The sequence below is a fragment of the Phytophthora cinnamomi genome, assembly GCF_018691715.1.
Source record: "Phytophthora cinnamomi strain GKB4 chromosome Unknown Contig39, whole genome shotgun sequence".
NCBI classification, from domain to species: domain Eukaryota; phylum Oomycota; class Peronosporomycetes; order Peronosporales; family Peronosporaceae; genus Phytophthora; species Phytophthora cinnamomi.
Window position 1 is genome coordinate 480,241 of NW_027150972.1, and position 20,893 is coordinate 501,133.

The window sequence follows — 20,893 nt, forward strand, 5'->3', positions numbered from 1 at the left end:
CGAGGTGAGGTTGCTGGAGCATGTTGTTAACCCTTCAAACCGGCTGATTTTGACTTCTCTTTAAAGAGACAAGGCAAATAATCAGGCATTTTAAAAAATGCATATGCATGATTATTTGACTTGCGGTTTGTAAACTTTCTTTTTGTGCAGAGCAGGCCGACATAACATGTGACGATATAACCGACTACCGGTAATTAACAGAGGTGTTTAACAAGAGTAACGTACAATGTATTTAAAACTCGAGGAGTTTTGTAGTTGATACAACCTGCTCTAAACCAACAGGAAATCGTATCCAGTCAATATACAACTCTCGGCCGTGAGCTTCGCTGAGGCACCCGGCCCACTGATCATACACAATATCAACTGTTCCCCTATCTACCTCCGCAACCGAGATACAAGTCCCCCCTGTGAGAACCCACTCCACATTGTACTGCGATCCTTCTGCCTCTCGGTTACGAGCGTTAGCTTCTGAGTCCGCAATTGTCATTACGTACAAGTCCATACGCTTGCCGTCGGGCCGAAGAGCGCGGGTGTGCTGTGCCAAAGCAAAGTAGCGTAGATTGACTTCACCCGGAATGTTGCATACCATCACGTGCGCATTCTTGTGAAAGTTCTGAAGCTCTTGGCAGGTGAAACTACCAGTTTGAACGTGGCCCCAGCTCCTTGGGATCACCAGCTTCGGCCACAAACTCTTGTCTATCCGCGGCAAAATCTTGTCAACTCGGTCGATCGAACAGCATACACGTTTTGTAAAACGCGCGTGCGCCATAAATATGCCGTCATGATTGAGAGCGAGCGGCGCATAATCAACCCTCCAGCCGAAAAGCTTGCCCACCGAAGCTGTGCACGGGAAGCCCTCGGCGTACACGACATCGTCGTGGTTTACGTAGCTGTCGAACTCTTCCCTAGTGAATGGGTGGAAGTGGAACGAAGGCTCTCCATTCGGGAAGAACACGCGCCACCCTCCTTCATCTTGCAGCACCGGAGCCTTCGACTTTGCATTCGCTTTCGCGACGACTGAGATAGTCGGTGTCGAGTCTTGGCATGGCACTTTCATTAGCTCCTCGACGTCGTTGTGCATCATATTCTGGAACTTGATGTTCTCAGCGATTCTCTCCTGTAGCACCAAGTTATCTCTCGTTAACGCCGCTTTTTCGATCGTGATCAGTTGGAAGGCTTCCTCGAACGACTCAGGTGTCACTCCATCAGTGATCATGCGAGCTTCCAGCACTCGGCGCTGCAACTCCTTCTCGAGACGCCGTCGCTCATGAACCATGTCGGCCACCTTCTCTTTCTTCTTCTGTCGCCAACGCACCATCCGTCGACGCTGCTGCTCGCGACGACACTGCTCCCGCATCACGGCCTCCCATAGCGCTTTCGACGCCGGGTCTGTGTCCGTCTTGGACCATTTCTTGGCGATGGCAGTGGCTTGGCGCACACTCAAAGGGCTTGAGACCGTGGAGGTATCAGAGCTCATCGGTCTGTAGTTCAGGCGAGGAGTAACTTGAACGTGGTGTGCCCCCTGCGCTGCGAAACTCGTACTGCCACGGACGTGAGCACCCCAAACTGCTCTGCACATCATCCTTACGTATCACGTGGCTGGGACCTACCCAGGTGACCAGTGACTGCACCCCACAACAGCACGAGATTGCGGGGGAAGGGCGACAAATCACGAAATGCCAGAGTTCACGGGCTCCGGTGATGCCCTCACTGAGGAATCAGTCTACACAAAGGAGGCAGAACCAAGCACCACGCTACTGGAAACGACGCAAGAGAGGCAGCAGTGGGCGAGTTTGTAGAGGTGAAGGCTGCACTACATTCGTACACGACCGCACTGATCGTTAAAGGCTTCGTTAAGTGTACTGTAGACTACTAGTAGACTCAGTTTCTTGTCGTTTCCATCTGTATGATTGCTTTTGCTTCGTAGATTTGAAAGGGGATTACTCAAGTTGACTGCATGGACTTTGCAGAGGAGCCGGCAAAAATTACGGACGTCGGATACAAAAAGTAGCAAACCCCCCTCCACCTAGAAGAGAGTCAATGGGATCAGCACAGCCGTGCCGCGTTGTACATGTGCAAGGATTCTCCACAGCCCAAACTGATGCAGTGCACACCATTTATGGATCATTTTCAAGATCAAAAACGAGAATTGCTCAGATCAAAACGACCGTCGCACGCTTGAGCTGGGGGAAATGTTTACTTGGAATAACACAAACATGAGCTGCTAGAGGCGCTGCTGCGCGTCATCATGCTACTGGAGCGTAATTTGAGACGAAACACCGGGAATCCCCGCTTGGACTCCAAGTTGGAGGGGATTCATGCACAAACTGGTTTCCTACTCCTACAGATGTCACGCCATTCAGGAGTACACGAATTGGACACTTCCAATGCCACATCCTACTTGCCATGCCACTCAATCAGCTAAGGTAAGAGCGTACGTGTAGTTGGTGGTGACATGAACAACCAGTTGCGCTCACGACCACCGAAGGCGCGAAAAATTGTCAGCGACGATCGAGGCGATAGTACCAGACATGGGCTAAACAGGTCCCCCACAAGAGAGTATCAATAAACGATCAATCATCAACTTTCTGTGCCACGGTCCAGCGCCGCCCTTGGATACTATCATCCGAGTGTCTTACAGAGATTTAAGCCACCGGAACCCGCACACCAGGCTTGAGGCTTGCTCTGGTGGGGATGCCTGTGGCTATCCGACCCATTTCGGGACCGGGTTCCGATACCCCTCATTACACTATGGGGCATTTTTCGGCTTGGGGCCTCCAGCCCACCCAACTATCCTACACTGAGGTGCGGGTTGGCAGGGCGGACCACTCCACGGAGTGGCTGCTCGTCTAAGATATTGCCTATCTCCGGCCTCCGTAGAAAGTCCCGCACTCGGCGGAGATCGATCCCGGTACCTCCCGGTCTCCGCATCAGGGAGTGACCACTGGCCCACGGGGATCGGTCCGAGTGTCTTACAGAAGCATCCGCATTCGCGTTTGTGACGCGGATTTGGAGCTGCAAACACAATCGAAAACAATATATACCTCCCGTTTGCAACTCCAAATACCACAACACACAACCAGCCTGGTACATGTACAGCAGACAGAGAAGTCACAGCACCTTTGCTGTGCGCCAATCAGACTCGCAGTCTGTGGCTCAGACACAGGGTTCGGTAGTAGTGGGAATTTCGGATAGTAGTCATACTACTACTACTACTACTATCCAAATTCGGGCAATAGTAGAATGTTATATGTATTAGTGGTGGGACATCGACGGTACTAATATGACTACTAATATCACTGAGTTGAAGTTGCCATATCTGGCGCTTACTAGCCTCCATACGCCTTATCTCCTGCCGGTTGTGGCGAAGTATGAGCTGCCGCTGCGCACGCTCGTTGTTGGTTCTCGTCCTTAGAGGACTCATCACGAAAGAACCGGTTGAGAACACGCGTTCTTGAAACGCCGTCGAGCACCCACGTCCCAGCCAGACACGTGCAAGTTTCGCAATAGAAGGAAATTATTTGTCGCTGACCTCCGCGAACCAACGGCATGCGTCAATGTGCCCACAAAGCTGCTCAACATTCCAAACGCAAACATTGCGTTTTCTGTCGCGCATGCTCAGCTTGGGTAACACCTTCTCATACTCCTCTTTGACTGGATATTGCGTTATCGCTACGTCAGACCACTCAATTCGGAAGTTCAGACACTCCTCCACAAGCGCGTCAGCTTGAGCATATAGTGTTGCATCCGACGTTTTCTCCGCGGCTGGTTGGGAAACCGCATCGCCGTAAATCAAGTCTGCTTCGTTATCAGAACTGCTGCTGCCCTCTGCTTGAGGTGACCTGGTGCTGGAAGCTGCTTCGCCAGCTCCTTGCCCGTCGTTTGCATGTAATCCCTTGTAAAAAACACGGTGTTCAATGCGCATCAGACTCTTTGTTTCCTCCAAAATAGTGTCAATCACAGCCTCTGCCGTGTCCGGAAATCGTAGAAAATTTTTGGCTGACGATTTCGTTCGTGGGTCAAGCAGTAGCGCCATACCTACGGGTACTGATGGTTTGGGAAACCTCTCTGCAATTTGATGCAGAGTGCGTTTAATGCACCGGTGCGCCAAGTCCGAGAGATCAGTCAGCTTCAGTTCAACTCGAGAGAAGTTCCTCTCGTTAGTGTCGGTATCGCGAGGTGTAGTGGGTCTAACTTGACTCACTACTTTAGCTTACACGTTGCGCAACGTGTATGAGGAAGCGTAAGTACTTAGTAATTACTTAGGTTAATTATATTTGAGTACACAAATATAAGTTAACTTAGACAAGACTCCAAGTAGCTAGTTTAAGGTAAAATGAGAACTGTATTGTTTGTAAATTGATCTTCCTCTAAAATCTGCTAAAACTGTTTATCATCTATGAAAGGGTTGGCAGCGGCTGGCTGTCAGAGCCCCGCTAATATGCATGTCTCTGATTGGTAGAAAGATGCTGCTTTCTACCAATAGGATCTTTGGGTATGTGTGGACCACTCACTGTGGTGGTCCACTTCAATGTATCCATCGGTGTGTCTTACACCAATGTGAGGAAGTATCCAAAACGTTTAACAGATAACCTATCTGTTAAATTCACAAGTGGCTTGCAGCCACTTGTACGTGTAACCCCGTTACACCATCCCCCCCTTAAGGTTAGACGCGCGGGGTCCCCGCACGTCAATCTTTTGGAATTGACCATTCGTCAATTCTCCGCGTTTGGAGAAGAAATCCGCGTTCATTCAACGATGAGCGCGCCTCAGAAGAAGTCCGCTAAGTCGATGGGGAGTCATCTCTCCATCGACGACTACTTCGAACGCCAGAAGGCGAAGTACGGTGACGTCGTCGACTTCGACGACGACGATGAAGACATGGAGGGCGAGGAGGACTCGCCCTCAAAGCGTAAAGACTCAGTGTCGAGCGAGTCGCTCGACCCTCACGCCAAGAACGTTCGCCCGCGTGAAGGGGACGAATCGGACGCTTCGAGTTCGAAGCGTTCGCGTACTGAGAGTGATACCCCACTCGCTTCCGCTGGGGCTCTCAGTACTCCGCGCGCTGCTGTTGCAGCGCGTGATGTTAAAGCTCAAGGCTCTCCGCGCGCTGCGCCTGCAGCGCGCGATCCATGGATGCCGTCCGCGTCCGAGATCGCGGACCGGTTTGGGAACTCGGTACCTCCGAATGAGGTGCCGCTGTACGTATGCAGCGCCATCAAAGATGACGCTGTGGCTGCCGAGCTGCACTTTGATGCGGAAACGCATCAAAGGCGCGATTACTACATCGGACTCTTTCATGAGCTCCGATGGTTTCAAAGCAAGAAGACATCTTCTCGCAGCAAAAGTGCCCGAGTGGCAGGCACTTTGTCAAAGTTGGAACGCCTTTGTTGAGAACTTCAACAAGAGGCCGAGTGCTTACCGTGATCGGATTAAGCAAGCGCGTGATCGCTTCGAGACGTACTCGAAGCGTGGAAAACTGGAGCAACTTCATGTTGCTGCTGAGGAGGCGAATGTGCCGTGCGCTGTGCCCGAGGGCTTTCAGTGCACGAAGTGCTTCCCAGGCGCGGTCCGCTTGAGCGACCGCGACCTGAACGGGTACACGTCGTTCCGTGTGCCCGAGAGTCTCAAAGAGCTCCGTGCTAAGTTCTTAGCACGTGAGGGTTCGGGCGCTGGCGATGATCGCAGCGCTCGCTCTACTTCCGCTGTGCCAGCGCGTACTGCTCCTCGTACGCCCTCACCATTTCCGGAACGTCCTCCAGCAAGACGTTCCGCGGCTCCCATGTATCTTGATGGGGAGGAAATCCTCTCCAACGAATACGAAAACGAGCCCCTTGAGGGTTCGTTTTCGGGATACTATGGTCAACAATCCGCTCAACAATCCAGCGGGTTGAGCTGCGGGCGTCACGGATCGGCGGTGGCGGGGGTGGGAACACGCCCCGGGTATGATCAGCCCCGGGCTGATCAGTATGCGCCTCTCCACGACCGGGTGACCGTCGTGGAGCGTCTTCAGGGCGCTGAGTTCGCCGTCCTGAAGCAGGAGCTGGCGAACCAGAAGGCCCAAGTCGCGGCGGTCTCGTAGACCGCCTCGAATATCCAGGTCGAGCTGGGGACCCAGATGAAGGGGTTGCTCCAGCGCGTCCGCGCGCTGGAGGAGAGGTTGCTCGTCGCCGAGGCCAAGTCCTCCGCTTCTTCCTCGGCTCCTGCCGAGGCTTCGGGTCAGCCGAGCTAGATGGCTCGTGCTGCCGGTATGGCTTCAGCCGTCCGACGTAAAAGGTCGGATGGAGGCGCATACTAGACGGTATGTCTAGCGTGTATGCGTTGCCGTGCCGTGCCAACACAGTGAACGGCCCGATGAAGCGCGGAGCAAGCTTGCTTGCTCCGAAATCCGAAACTGCATGTCTAGGCAGGTTTTGTGTAGCTAACAAAACTAATGAACCAACTTTAAATTCATTTGTGTTGCCTCTGCCCGCATTGTCTGCGTTCAGCTTCTGTTGATCAACAGAAGCTGCTATTTGGTCTTGGACAAACCGAATCACGGCTTGTCTTTTGGTGATGAAACTGATTGCATCCGAGCTGAAGTCATTCAGCTCGCTTTCCGCCAGAGGCCCGGCCTCTGCGTGGTTTCTTGCGGTGTCTGCGCCCTGCGCAGACCCGTGGTCGTTGCCATGTTAGAGTCTGCGCCCTGCGCAGACTCATGTGGTTTGTCCATTGTTGCAGCTGACACTGTGCAAGTGTCAGCGGTTTTCTGCGGCTGCTGTATTGCAGGCGTAGATCCTCCCCCACTTAAAGTGGGAGCCATCACTCCGAGTAAACTCGGTAGACGTGGATGCCGCATGGCATTCACGTAGAACGGTGTATGCCCTGTCGAGGCATGCACTGAGTTATTGATGGCAAACTCTGCCATCGGTAAGCACTCGCTCCAGTAGTGGAACGAGTGAGCGTAGCTCTTCAACATATCGACGAGCACGCGATTCACGCGCTCGGTTTGACCGTCCGTCTGCGGATGATCCGCAGTCGACATGGAAAGCTGGCTCCCAAGAAGTGTAAACACTTCTTGCCACAGATGCGCTGTGAAGCGCGGGTCTCTGTCCGACACAATGTCGGACGGCATGCCATGGTGTTTGAACACCATGTCGACGAGCAGACGGGCTGTCTGCTTCGCGGTCACCTCTGCTGGCACCGCAGCAAGATGTACCATCTTGCTGAAACGGTCTACAAAGACCACAACACCGGTGTTCCTCCGCTATCCGGGGAAGACCAAAGATGAAGTCCAAAGACATGGACTTCCAACACTCCGACGGAGTCGGTAGTGATTGCAGTGGAGCCTGCGCGAATGGCGCAGGCTTTACGCGTTGGCATACCTCGCAAGCACGGATGTACTTGCGCACCCACTTATACTGGTGGTGCCAGTAGAAGTCGCGCGTGAGAAGGACGTAAGTCTTCTCACGTCCGAGATGTCCCGCAGTCGGGGCATCATGATACTCGTACATGATCCTGAGTCGCAGGTCATGGTCATTTGGCACGACAACGCGATCTGCGTTGTCGCCGACTGCGTTGTAGAGTAGCAGTCCGTCGTGCACACGAAAGCGGTGTGCACGCGCTCGAAGGTGCTTGGGCAGCTTCTGACGGGACTTGTCAGAAGGCGCTGTGCCATAGGCCAGCAAGAGCTTCGCGTCCGCGTCGTGCGCGTACGCGGCCTTCACATCATCCAACAGAGATGATGTGGGTTTGCTCGATCGCATGGCGTCAATGGCATTGACGTCAACAGCTTCTGCATAGTCCGGCCGACGTGATAACGCGTCGGCCACCACGTTCAATCTTCCGGGTTTGTATTCGACCCGGAAGTTATACTCCGCAAAGAATGAGAGCCATCTCGCCATTCTTTGTGAGGCGACTTCACTGCGGTGCGCAGTGAAGCATGGTCGGTGTAGACCACAAATGGTCTACTCCCAAGCAAGTACACTCGGAACTTTGCGAGTGCATACTTCATGGCAAGGAGTTCCTTGTCATGCACCGGATAGTTGCGCTCAGCTGGCTTCAGCTGACGCGATTGGTAGACGACACGATCACGGCCCTCGTGATCGTGCTGATAACGCGCATCCGATCGCGAAATCGGATGCGTCACACACTACGTGAAATGGGCGATCTTGGTCAGCCACTGCCAAGATCGGCGCCTCAGTCAAGCCCCGCTTGACTGCAACGAATGCCTTTTGCAATCGGTTGTCTAATTCCACACAGCTTCTTAAGAAGCTGTGACAGCGGGCGGATCTTGCCCGCATAGTCCTCCACGTACTTGCACAAGTACGTGGCTGCCGAGGAACTGCCTCAGTTCCTTGACACTTGATGGCGTTGGCCATTCGTTAATCACTCTGACCTTTCTGGGTCAGGGCGGACACTATTCTTCCCTACGAGACACCCGAGGACGGGTATCTCGCTCGCCCCGAAGATACACTTCTTCAGGTTCGCGTAGAGCTTATGCTTTCGCATAAGCTCAGTAGTTGCCGGAGATGCACCCTGTGCATCTCTACGTCGGTCTTCCCGTCCACAGCCCGGCTGTGGATGAATACATCATCGAAGTAGCTCGGTGCGAAGTCGCGCACCGAGCGCAACAAGTGCGTCACGCACCTGTTGAAAGTCGCAGGGCATTTTAAGCCCCTGTGGCATTACTAGCCATTCCCAGAGCATGCCGCTTGGCGTGCTCACTGCCGTGAGAGGGATATCGCTCTTACGCATTAGGATTTGATAAAATCCATCTCGCAAGTCGAGAGCACTGTATACGGTGCTCCCGGCCATCGAATCGATGATAACATCTTTCGTGGTATCGGCGTCTGCGCGGTACCGTCGCATCGTTCAGCTTGTTGTAGCATGAACGATGCGCCATCCGCCCTGTGGCTTTTGACACAGAACGTCGGAGCACTGTGCGGGACTTTGATTCCCGCACTTGTCTTGCTTTACGACGACTTTCAAAGAAGTCGTCGATCGCTTTCATTTGCTCTCGCGGCAGTGGCCACTACCGCGTGACACACTACTTCGTGCCCGGCGCGAGATCAATCTCGTGCTGAATGCCCTCGTCCTGCGGAAGCTCCGCCGGACTGTCTTCCGGGAGTACGTCTTTGTACTCCCTCAACACTCGTAATAGGGACTCGACTTCAGCGAGTCCCAACCTTGTTCCTCGAAGCGCTCTCGCTTGTCTTCGCACTGAGAGTGTCTTCACCTCAGTGGTACTTCCCATGAAGAGCTGCCTCAGCTCTTCGCTCGCTCGCCGTTCTTTCGCTGTCTGAAGAACGCAGACTTGCTCGATGCGTCCATCGTGCAAGTCGCGGTGAAGCGCTTCCAGCTCATGGCTGGAAGCGAAGTCAACTCCGACGCCGTCGTCGGAGGACTAGCGAGTTCCATGTCACGATACTGGAATCCAGTATCGGTGCGCGTCAAGACGCTTAGCGTCTTGACATTCGGCGTCACCGCCGCAGTCTGCCCAGCAGACTGTTTTGTTGCGTCTCGGTCCCGGACCGAGACTTGCGCAGCGTTTTCGCTTGCGCCGTTCTTTGTTGTGCGGAGCCCGGCTCCGCACAGTTGTTCTTCTTGTCCAGGCCCGGCCGTGGACAGTCGTTCGCCGGCGGACCCTGTCCGCGGGCGCGCGGTATCAAGCCCGGCTTGACCGCATTTTCCTTCGTGCAGCCCGGCTGCACGGTAATGTGTCCTTCGCCGGCAGACCCTGTCTGCGGGCGCGCGATATCAAGCCCGGCTTGATCGCATGAGCGCTTCGTCGTGCAGCCCGGCTGCACGACAGCATGCAATTGCGTCAGTGCGGTACGTTTGCAACCGTCCGCACTGTTTGCAGCGTCAACTCCCGGAGTTGACACGCCTTCGTCACCTCGACGCCATTCATTGGCGGAGCCCCTCATGACTGAGGGTACGTCGGCTCCCGGAGCCGACGCGTCGTTGTCGACCTGACCGCTTCGGGTCAGGGACTGTCCCTTACACGCTTGAACGTGGGTGTTGGTTCCCGGAACCAACACATCTTTTTTTCCGACGTCGGCAGCATTGCCGACGTGGTTCACTTGTGCGCGCCCTCGCGCACTTCTTGGCACTCCGGGACAGCAGCATTAAGCGCTGTCTCGACTGACGAGTCGCGCGCACCTGTTGGTGCGCGCGCTGCGGTAACAGGGCCATCGCTCTCTGTTCCGCTGTCGCGTCCGAAGCGCACGAGCGTGCGCTTCTTCCAGTCTATTACCGGATCATGCCGTGCAAGCCACGGCATGCCCATTACTACGTCGAATTTATCGTCCAGGTCCAGGACGATAAAGTGTTCGACAAACACTCGTTGTTTGTACGAGAAGCGCACGTTCACGACGCGCTTCTCGGTCTTCACGATGGCACCTGTTGCCAGTCGTACTTTCCAGAAGACTTCGAGGTGTATCTACCTCCTCGAAGTCAAGTCTTGACAGGCTTCGTAGTCGAACAAAGTTGTTCGACGCGCCTGAGTCTACCAATGCTCGAAGAGAGTCACTCGCTCTCTTCGAGTAAACCTTCAAGATGACCAGGTTTGGCCTGTCATCTTGTTTCTTGCAGTGAGAGCTGGTCTCACTGGGGCTGCAGTCCTCAGTGTCGCGTGCCCGATGTCGACACGCGCGACTGCATTACCAGTAGGGCGCCCCGCGCCTACTGGATGTTCGCGTTTTTTGTTATCCGCGGCGATGCCTAGCATCGCCACGACGGCCACCTCCAGGGGCATGGGAGCTGTACACTCCTGCGTAAAGTGACCGATCCTTCCGCAGCGGAAGCATCGCACGTTACCTCCCTGCTGCTGGTAACCAGCAGTTGTTGCATTCGAGAGGTCCATTGGTTCTGGACCTCCTGTCCTCGCTACCGGGCGCGGTTGCGGCCTCGGTACGTTTACATGGAGTTTAGCCTGCCGCAGGCTAAACTCTTCTTGCATGGCAAGAGTTATTGCAGCTTCGAGAGTACTCGGTACTCTCGGAAGAGATAGGTCTTCACAGGCCCATCTCTAAGCCCTTCATGAACGTGACGACCTTGGTCGCCTTGTCAATCGGATTAGTCACGATATTTGATACCAAATATCGTGCGCGCTGCGCGTAAGCATGGACGTCATGCTTACCCTGCTGAAGGTCGAGGAACTCCGCCCTCGACCGGAACTCGTTTGCGGGGGCTCAAACGCTTGTTTGAGCTCCTCTTTGAACACTTCGTACGTGCTGAAGCACGTAGGATCGGAGAGTCGGCGTCCATACGCCCAACTCCTTGCGCGTCCGCCAAGGCAGGACATGGCGAACGCGACCTTCGACAGCGGGTCGACGATGCGTCGAGCCGCTATGGCTGTGTCGAGTTCGACAAGCCATCGGAGGAGAGGCTCGCCCTCTCTTCCCACGTAATTGCTTACGCTCAACTTTAATGGTTGAGCACGCGGTGTCGTCCCTGACGACGCCGTCACTGAGGAAGCAGCGTCACGCTGCTCCTTCATGATGAACCCCAGAGCAACACCATGTTGCTCCGTCGGCGATAGCGTACGCAGCATTGTAGCTATCGCCGCTTCTCCAATGACTGTTGACAGTCGTTGGAGGGCCTCCCACTCTGGGTCAGACAGGTGGGGCAGTCAGCGCGTGCAACATGCGTTGCAGGCGTGTTGGAGTTTCCATGGGCACCTCCGTGCTCATGTGGTTCTCGGCTCCGCGTTCGTACACCGCGTACGAACGTCAAGCAGTCGGTCGTTGGACGGACTACAAAGTGCTACCAGGTGTAGTGGGTCTAACTTGACTCACTACTTTAGCTTACACGTTGCGCAACGTGTATGAGGAAGCGTAAGTACTTAGTAATTACTTAGGTTAATTATATTTGAGTACACAAATATAAGTTAACTTAGACAAGACTCCAAGTAGCTAGTTTAAGGTAAAATGAGAACTGTATTGTTTGTAAATTGATCTTCCTCTAAAATCTGCTAAAAACTGTTTATCATCTATGAAAGGGTTGGCAGCGGCTGGCTGTCAGAGCCCCGCTAATATGCATAAATCTCTGATTGGTAGAAAGATGCTGCTTTCTACCAATAGGATCTTTTGGGTATGTGTGGACCACTCACTGTGGTGGTCCACTTCAATGTATCCATCGGTGTGTCTTACACCAATGTGAGGAAGTATCCAAAACGTTTAACAGATAACCTATCTGTTAAATTCACAAGTGGCTTGCAGCCACTTGTACGTGTAACCCCGTTACACGAGGTCCATGCAGGCAGTAGGTTGCAAACTTGTACGAATTCATTCGAGTCGATGCCACTCGGAGTAACACGTACATAGTAGACGATAACATGGTTGCCGACTGGGACTCGACAAGAGCTAGTTCAGAGACTCTCTGCATGATTGCCTCCATCTGTACTGCAAGTTCCCACTCAGCGCCCGTAATACAGTTGAAAACGCGTTTATCCTTCTTTGGCAAGTTCGCATTCTGAAAGAATGCTTGGAACGCTGGGTAATTAATGATCGAACGTTGAAATAATTTGACTGTAGATGCCACTCGGCCGTCAATATCAATTAGCGCCGCCAACTGCAGTAGTTTGTGGAAATTTTGGACTTCTTTGGGGCGGGCAACACGCTCAGGTGATTTACTCGACGCGAAGAAATTGTTGAGAGCACGAAGTTTTCGAATGAGTGTACCGCCCTCGGGAAATGCACCGCCTTCCGTCACTACAACGCGCTTCTTCACGAACACGTTTGTCTTCGGATCCTTCACGTATTCATTGCGCACATTCTCTTTGAGGCCGATTCCATAACCAATACAGAGATTGAGAGTGTGCATCGCGCAATATGTTTGAAAAGTTGTGTGGAGAAGCGCCCTCGCAGAAATCTGCAAAGTCGTCCTCGCACAAACCCGTCGCGTCCGCTGTCGGTAGGCGCGTCGGGTATTTCCCCGGGACTTGAGTAGCGTATCTCAGGATAGGGTAACGAGTAGCTCAAGCTTGGAGCGTGAAGTCTTCCTTACTGGGACGGTCTTGTCCTTGATCCGTCTTTTCTCCTTTCTTGCCCTTGAACACGCGCAGTTATCGGTGCGTCGCGTCCTTGGGGTGCGTGGCGTTATCGGGGCCGACGCGGTCTTGTGCGGCGTTATCGGAGCCGGCACGGGTCTTCGCCTTCAGCGACGCGTTATCGGGCGTGCTTGAGCGGTATCGTTTAACGTGTCCCTCCTGTTGGGCACGGGTCTGAGGGTGAGTACACCGACGACCGAGCGACGGGGGGCCGCGTTATCGGGGCGGCTCTGCTTGCCGGCACTCGGAAGCCTTGGACCGCAAGGGAGAAATCCACTTGAGCGGCACAAAGAAGATTCGGGACTGAGCCTTACACCTATCCTATGCTACCGACTGACTACTTGAAGATTGCTAAGCTACGGTTCCATGCCTAACCCTACTTCGATGACCCATGCCCTGATTTATGACGCTTGATCTCTGAGACGGGGTCACTCAAGCGGGGTGTCACTAAAGTGAGGTAGTCCGAGAGCCCTGAATGACAGCTCCGACTCAGCCTTGGCATCTGAGGTGTCTTTCACCCTTTCCGCAGAAGATTCCGTACAGGTCGCGTTCTTTCACTCTGGGCAACGGTCCTCTGTCGCCCCTCGCTCGTCACTTCTCATCTCGCGGTCTGCTTCACCACAGTTGTGTCAAATTGTCTAGTAACCTTTCGAGCTGCTGGTGCTGTGTCTGAGATTGTGAAGCGAACCATTTTCTTAGTGTCCATGCCGTACCGAGCCTTGAGCTGCTCATCCATCCCCTCTGCAACACCCTCGGAATCATGGCCATCATTGTTTTTACTTCTGCGAGCAGGGCGAGACGCACAGGACGCCAATACCGATTAATGTAGCTACCCGATACATCCACAATACTGTTTCTCGAATTGTTGGTCCACAGGTCGTGCTCCACAGCCATAAACGGAGTCTCGTCCAACTCTTGGAACTCTTCTGCGAATAAATCCGATGTATCCTTCGAGAAAGTGTCGTAGTGATTCCATAATGTCGTTGTATGTCTTACGGGATGGAATGGTGACGTTAAGATCCCCAGTAACACCTACAAGAAAGTCATGAAAGGCATCTGTTGTCACGAGGTTGTGGGCCAATCCTATAAATAATACAAATGAGAACAACAGTAAAACATTGTCCGTAAAAGTAAACCGGAACACTCGCCATCCCGAATCAGCCACCGCGCGATGTGACCAGTGATTTGTTCTTGGCTGACCGGCGCCTTCCACCAAGTCTTTTGGCGCTTGGTAGATAGCTCGTCTTCAGCTGGGCGTTTTGTCTCCGTCGGCGTGGTCACCATGAAGCGGTCAGCGCGAACTTGGCGACGCTGAAGCTCCAGAATTGCCATATAATGCGTCTTGTGGGCAGATACCCAATGCGTCTTGGCGTTTGAGGCGTGGCTAGCGCGACAAAGTGCGTTTTGCCAGGTTTGGTCTCCAAACCCACCATGCAAATATGCGTGTACTGCTTCTTCTTGTACGTGACTGGCTATCCAAGCTGGTGAACGAAAGTCCAAATCGAGTCTGTCGAGTTCGCAGGGGGGGGGGGGGGGGTGTGCGTGAGTGATGCGATCCGGAACGCTATTTACTACAGCCGGGGTCCCCTCGAGCTCTGTTTCCCTCAGATCGATCACGGTGGCACTGCTTGAGCACGATATTCCAGAGGTACTGCTCGGAGTGGACTCCTGGAGGTCGCTGTCATCCGCGTTGAAGACCCTCAGAACACACGCGCGGCTGCAGAATCTGTACGTGGACTTGCTCAGTACAATCACCGCGGCAAAAAACCAACACCAGACAGCAACGTTACCTTTGAGAGAGCTCGTCTTTAGTACATAGCTCGTTACTACACAGGTGATGCACCTGACGGCCACATACACAGCACGGAGCAGTCTCCGATATGGCACTCCAGTGACAATTGATCTTCGCGCACTTCATGATACGTTCGTATGAGGCTGGAAGTCGAAGAATGGAGGTTCCTGACTGAAGTGCGCGGGAGGGGGGGGGGGCGGAGAACCACTTATCCTTGCGTCTTTCGAAGATCTTCCGTCAGTTGAAGTATGGGTACATTAGTAGTGCTATTATCACTACTATCCATGTTTGTATGGGCTACTATTCAATTAGCACTACTAATGGCTCGAACCCCAGTACTATAGTTGTAGTAATAGTAGTAGTAGTGATAATATGCCTACTAACGCTACTATCCTGGAGACACACGACCTACCTACCACGGGTAAGTAGTACCGGTATCAGTTGTACCGGTACAGAACCGACTCTCTTCCACGTAACCCTCGAGGTTACGTCATCCCCCGTCACTGCACTCGTCCAGATGCAGCCAAATAGCCACGACGCCAAGCACGCGGAGGTCGATGCGCTCGACAAGAAGCGGCGCGAGCAGCAACGCCGTCGCATGGTCAAGTGGCGTCGCATCAAGAAGGACAACCTCGGAGTGAAGGGGGGTCTACGTTCATGGCCCACGCGCAGTTTACGAGGCGGCTGCAGACCTCGCTTGAGACTGCAGCTGCAGTATTACTGAACGCCGACGCCAAGTTGTGGCCTGTAGTTGTGTCCGCGAGCAGTTGGGGGCTTTCACAGACTGGCGAAGTTTACTGCCACGCGCTCCAGAGTTTCAGTACGGAAGCCCGTGTACTGGTGTGCAACATCCCAGGAGACGTGAATTTCCGGTACATTGCGCTGGCGCAGCATACCAGCGAAAGGATGCCGGATGGAAAATGCGTGGGCAAGTTTTCCATTATATTGGCGGACTCGAAGGAGAATGCACGCACTCGCGAAGTGGAAGGTCCTCGAGAGGATGTGCGATGGGTTTTAGAGGGAGGGACGCACGTGACGATTACGGAGGTGGGCGACAACGTCGTTGACGTTGTGTACGACCACTGGGCGGGGTGTGCGAGTGAATTCTACGGGCGCGTGCTGTATATCGATTGGATTAAGTTTGCAGTTCGGCTGGAGCAGTTTGTATCGCCCACAAGATTGCTGATGTTATAGAAGAGTAGACTTCGAGTTCAAAGCAGCGGGTTACTCGAGCCACTAACGTTCATGTACTGTATTATAGTTAGCTACGTAAGTAAACGTAAGCTGTGCCATCTTTACGTATTATACATGAATTTCTTGATGATAGAGTTGGGAAGTTTTTTTTATCAGAGTTTCAGCAGTCTCGATGGAGATATAAGCTGCTCCAGGTGAACTGCAAAACGAATCCAGTCGATGTAGAGCTCCCGGCCATGCATTTCACTCAAGCAGGCGCCCCATTGCGTATACTCCACATTGACCGTCGTCGCATCCACCTCTGTGAGTGTCACCGAGGCTCCTCCTTCCAAGACCCACTGAACGTCTTGACGCATTCCTTCCGCCAAGCGATGCCAAGCGTTAGTTTCGGAATCTGCTATCAAAACTGTGTACTTATCCGCCCGGAATCCATTTGGCTGTGTTGAACGAGTGTGGCGAGCCAATGCAATGTAGCGAAGGTGAACATCACCCGGAATGCTGCACACCAAAGCATAGGCATTGTTGCCAAACCTCTGCAAGGCTTGGCAGTTCATCCTTTCGCTTTGAACATGCTCCCAGCACCTTGGGGTTGTTAGCACAGGAAGAAACTTTGGGTCCACAGTCGTCAGTTGCAGCTCCGAAAAGTCCAACGAACAGCGCAAGTGTCTGGTGAATCGAGCATGGGCCATGTAGAAGGTATTGGTCGCGTCCAGCGCCACTGGGGCGTAGTCCACCGACCAACCCAAAATGTCCCCGACGTGCACAATGCACGGATTCTGAAGCGAGTAGAGCCCTTCTTCCTGGTTCACGATGTCGTTGAATTCTTCGCTTGAGTAGGGGTGGAAATGGAACGACGGCGACCCGTCCGAGAAGTGCACGCGCCAGCCCAGCTCACTTGAACCTTTCAAGACCGACAATGGAGAGGATGGCTCGACGCCATGCACACACTGTAGCTGCCGAATCGCATCTTCAAAATCCTCGTACGGCTCCAGCGCCTTCTGTAGCACGGCATTCTCTCGCGCCAACGCCGCACGCTTAATCACGAGCTGGCGGAGAACGTGGTACCTTGACTCAAGTCCGTCGTTTGAAGACAATTTATTGGCCCGCTGTGCAGCTTCGATGTGGCATTGCAGCATGTCTTCGAGCACCTGACGCTGCTGGCTCAGTTTAGCCAGGTCTTGCTTCCTCCCGAGACGCCAGCGCACCATCCGAGCTCGCTGCTTCTCGCGCCGCTGGTTTTGCTCGTATTCCCATTGCTGATCGTCGAGGTCGGAGGCCGGCGAAGTGCTGCTTGGCACCTTGAGGCTGTTCTCTGAGACTGATTCGCTGACTGAACGCTTCGACGCGATAGCGGAGACCATCGTAGTCGTTGCTCCCGTCACGCCTCAGTCAGGCCCTGGCTAACCTAAGAGTGAGTAACCAGACGCAGCGGTAGAGTACCGGTACCAACCAATAAATACTGGCTCTCCTCTCAGGACCCAACCCGGGTCGGGTCTTGACTTGGTACATGAACCGGACCCGGGTCCCATCCGTACGGTCAAGCGTCAGTAATACGGGCTGGTATTGAGTTTCGTGCATTACGGTAGCTTCTGACGCCAAAAAATTCGGGAGCACTCTGGAATGTCGTTCAGAATAACAGTGGTTGTATCGGAAGGTCGCAAGGTGTAACACGAAATCGTGTGCGCACAAACGCACAAGGAACGCAAAGGTTTTCATACAAACAGGAAGTCAGACGCCAACGAATTCAAGAATCTAAGGAATCTCAGCGGCCATCATACGTTCTCTGGAGTGCGTGGGTCTAAGAAGGTATCTGAAACCTCTTTGAAAGTGACAATCTTTTATACCAAAGCTCACTAATAAGATCATCAGGCTGCCGGAAGTGAGCGAGAAACCTGTAGGATTCCTCTTCCCTTCTAACCTTGTGTCGAGCGCTTGAGGCATAGCACATATCATTCGTCGCAAATTCTACGTGCATTTTGTATGGTTAATTAATCGTTGAGCAATATTATCCAGCTATGGCTTTAGAGACGATCAGGCAGCACCACGGCATCCTCCCAATGCTTAACAAACTCAATCAGCTGCACGTAGAATGTGTCAGAGTGAACACGACTTTTGCAGCCGACACAGTGGACATAAGTTATGATAACTGTGTCGGCTGCAAATAATAATAATACATAATAATAATTCATAACATGACTCATAACCAACATCTACTGGGCAGGTACTCGCCTCCGTGAATACGCACGTTGCCCAGCTGTCCTTGATCCACTCAACGTTCTCGTTCGGCTCTACAACTTCGTGGCCACGTCGCGACTCGGTGACTACCGTATCATACTTAACCCCATCTTGCGCCTCCCGTCTGGGAGCTGCCACTGGCTGGTTCGTGCTAAGGAAATGTATCGCACGCTCGGAGAGAAGTGAATATCGTGCAGCATTATTCGCGCTTCGGTGCCTCAGGTCCCAGCATTACTCGTGCTTCAGGTCCAAAGTCTTGGATTGGAGAAGGTGCGCGGTGACCTTGTGGCTATGCTTCTTTCTCCAACCATTTTGATACAGTAATGAGCTGCGAAGATAGGCGGCCGAGTAGGCTCGATCAATGGAGCAACCGACCCGCTTAGTAAATTTCATCCGTGATGAGACTGTGCTCGTTTGAGGATCGTTGGAACAGGTTAGCTCTCGGTAGACGTTCCAGCCGATGAAAAACCCCGTGAATGACACCGTCCCTGATGAAGAGGTGAAGCCAGGGTCAAGGGGATCTTGTGTCCGTTCACTTCTTCAGCCGAGAATGGGTGTAGTAGAAGCCAGACACTCGACCAGGAATGTTGAGCTAGCATCCTGCGTCGTTGCTTGGCAGTGTGTTGCTCTTAGATACGATGCTAAACCCGTTTGTCAGCACGTTGTGAAAGGCTTTGATCGTGAAGTTATTTTCAAGGGTCGCGTTTTGGCGCAGGAGCAGTTTACGGACCAAGGTAGCCTTGTTCTCATCAGAACTTCTGCAGGCGGCGCTGAGAACGGGATCGCTCTCGGCCGCAGCAACGTATTGTGTACTTTTGTTGAGTTTATCCCAATGGAAGTGACTTTTTACGCGGTGTGGTAAGGGTTCGGACATCGGCATAAAGCGCTCAACGGCTGCGATTTCACCCCTGCACTCCAGTCATTGGCCACCGAGCAAAGGTTGGCTACTAGCTCACGTTCTCATCGTAGGTCTGCAGAAGCAAACAGTATGCTCATTCTGCCTTTTGCATTCGACTCCTCAAGTCCACAAGAAACTACATTCATCTACTCATTCTTCCGACGGTTCGTCATGGTTTGCCGCGCTTCACTCCAAGTCAACGGCTACGTTTCGGTTCTGCCCGAGCAAGTCGGCTGTCTCGCCGAGTACCCATTTTACGCAAGGGTGATGGCCCTGTCACCGGACACGGCGACAATTCGCTCTGTCGACCTGGATGACCCGACTACTTGCGACATCGAGGAAGCTCTGGCTCGCTCTATGGTAGTCCCAAAGGCTGAAGGCGCACACAACCGCTTCCGCAATTTGCTTCGCCAAGCAGCGTGGACAGAATCTGTGGGTAGATTTTGGCACGGCCAAGTCATAGGCTACGAAGGCCGTCTGGCGCGCCTGCAACTCGAAGACCGTGTGGTTCTGGTGGAGCCCTCTCGTCTTACGCCGGTCGCCCCAGTGGTAGCCTTTCTGCTCCAACGGATGCCCCTTCCCGCCTCTCTGTCGCGCGATCAGCTAGCAGACATGCAAACTACAATTCGTTCTCGAATCCTGGATGGCACCACGGACAACCCGGCGTCCAACGCCATCTCGGCTATTCTTGACGGGATCATCTCGCCAACTGATTTGCCAGACGGTCAATCGTCTGGCCAGTGGATCGACCCCCGCACCGGGTGCGCGTGCACGTGTCGCCTACAACACGTGGTCGATTACGCCTTCGCCGTCGATGGAACCAGCCTGCTCCGCCAGCTCTCCGGCTCTCAATTGGCTCCTCGTTCTGCCGCGATCCAACGATGCTGTCCAGAAATCCAAGCGGCTCTCAAGTGGTCCGCGAATCAGGGATCTCCCCGGACGCAGCTGCTTTCGACGAAGCAGAAAGCATCACGTCTCTCTTCGGCCAAGCGGACCGTCCCGTCCCTATCCCGGGGATAATTCCCGGAAGAAACGACGGGCCAGCCTGGGCTCAGCACCAGCCGACACGCGGCCCCGTCCCCCAGCCGGGCTCTCATTTCGACCAAGTCTCACCACAAGCATCTCAATCCCATGACGCAAGGATCATGGAACTGCTCTTACATCACCCCGACCTTTTGACGCGGTTTGCCCAAGTCCTGTAGTCGGACGCGCGGCCGCGCCCACAAGTCCCGATGCCTGAGGCCGAATCAGCTCCCAGAACTTCCAAGTATGCATTTGCTCCAACGCCGGTCCAAGTCATGGTTCACGATAGTATCACGTCGCCGGAGCACAGAGGAAACTCTCCATCGGTCTTTATTGAAACCATCGTGTATGCAGCTGCCGTGCGGTTTCAGCCCCATCCAGGGATCCTCATTCGGCTATTTGATTTTCAGTTTGGAGTGTATGGACTATCACTGCTACATTTTGTCCCATTTGGGGTTCACAAACGGATGGCGTGGTTAAACGCAGGAGGTGCCAACATGCAGAATTTCTCTGCTGGAGTTTCCGCCCCAAAACCTCCCGTGGTTTCCTCAATGGGAGAGCTGGTCGATGCGGCAAGAATATTGTGCCGCTATGGACAAGAAGTTTTTGTACAAGAGGTTCGAGACGTTCTCGAGTCCCATCTCGTCTTCTAACAGCAGCTGGACGGTTGACATTCTTGGCTAACCTCCGACATACACCACCTGGTCTACTGGATCAA

At 53.5% G+C, this 20,893-nt stretch overlaps 1 protein-coding gene across 1 annotated transcript; it reads right to left on the reverse strand.

Annotated features, from left to right (window-relative positions):
* Positions 1 to 270: 270 nt before the first annotated feature.
* IUM83_10619 (Phospholipase D) lies at positions 271 to 17,380 on the reverse strand (the record flags this gene model as incomplete). Its single annotated transcript, XM_067935132.1, has 3 exons — positions 271 to 343; positions 420 to 1,541; positions 16,602 to 17,380. The coding sequence occupies 3 exons, from the start codon at positions 17,378 to 17,380 to the stop codon at positions 271 to 273; spliced, it is 1,974 nt and encodes a 657-aa protein (XP_067791636.1).
* Between the last annotated feature and the right edge of the window lie 3,513 nt (positions 17,381 to 20,893).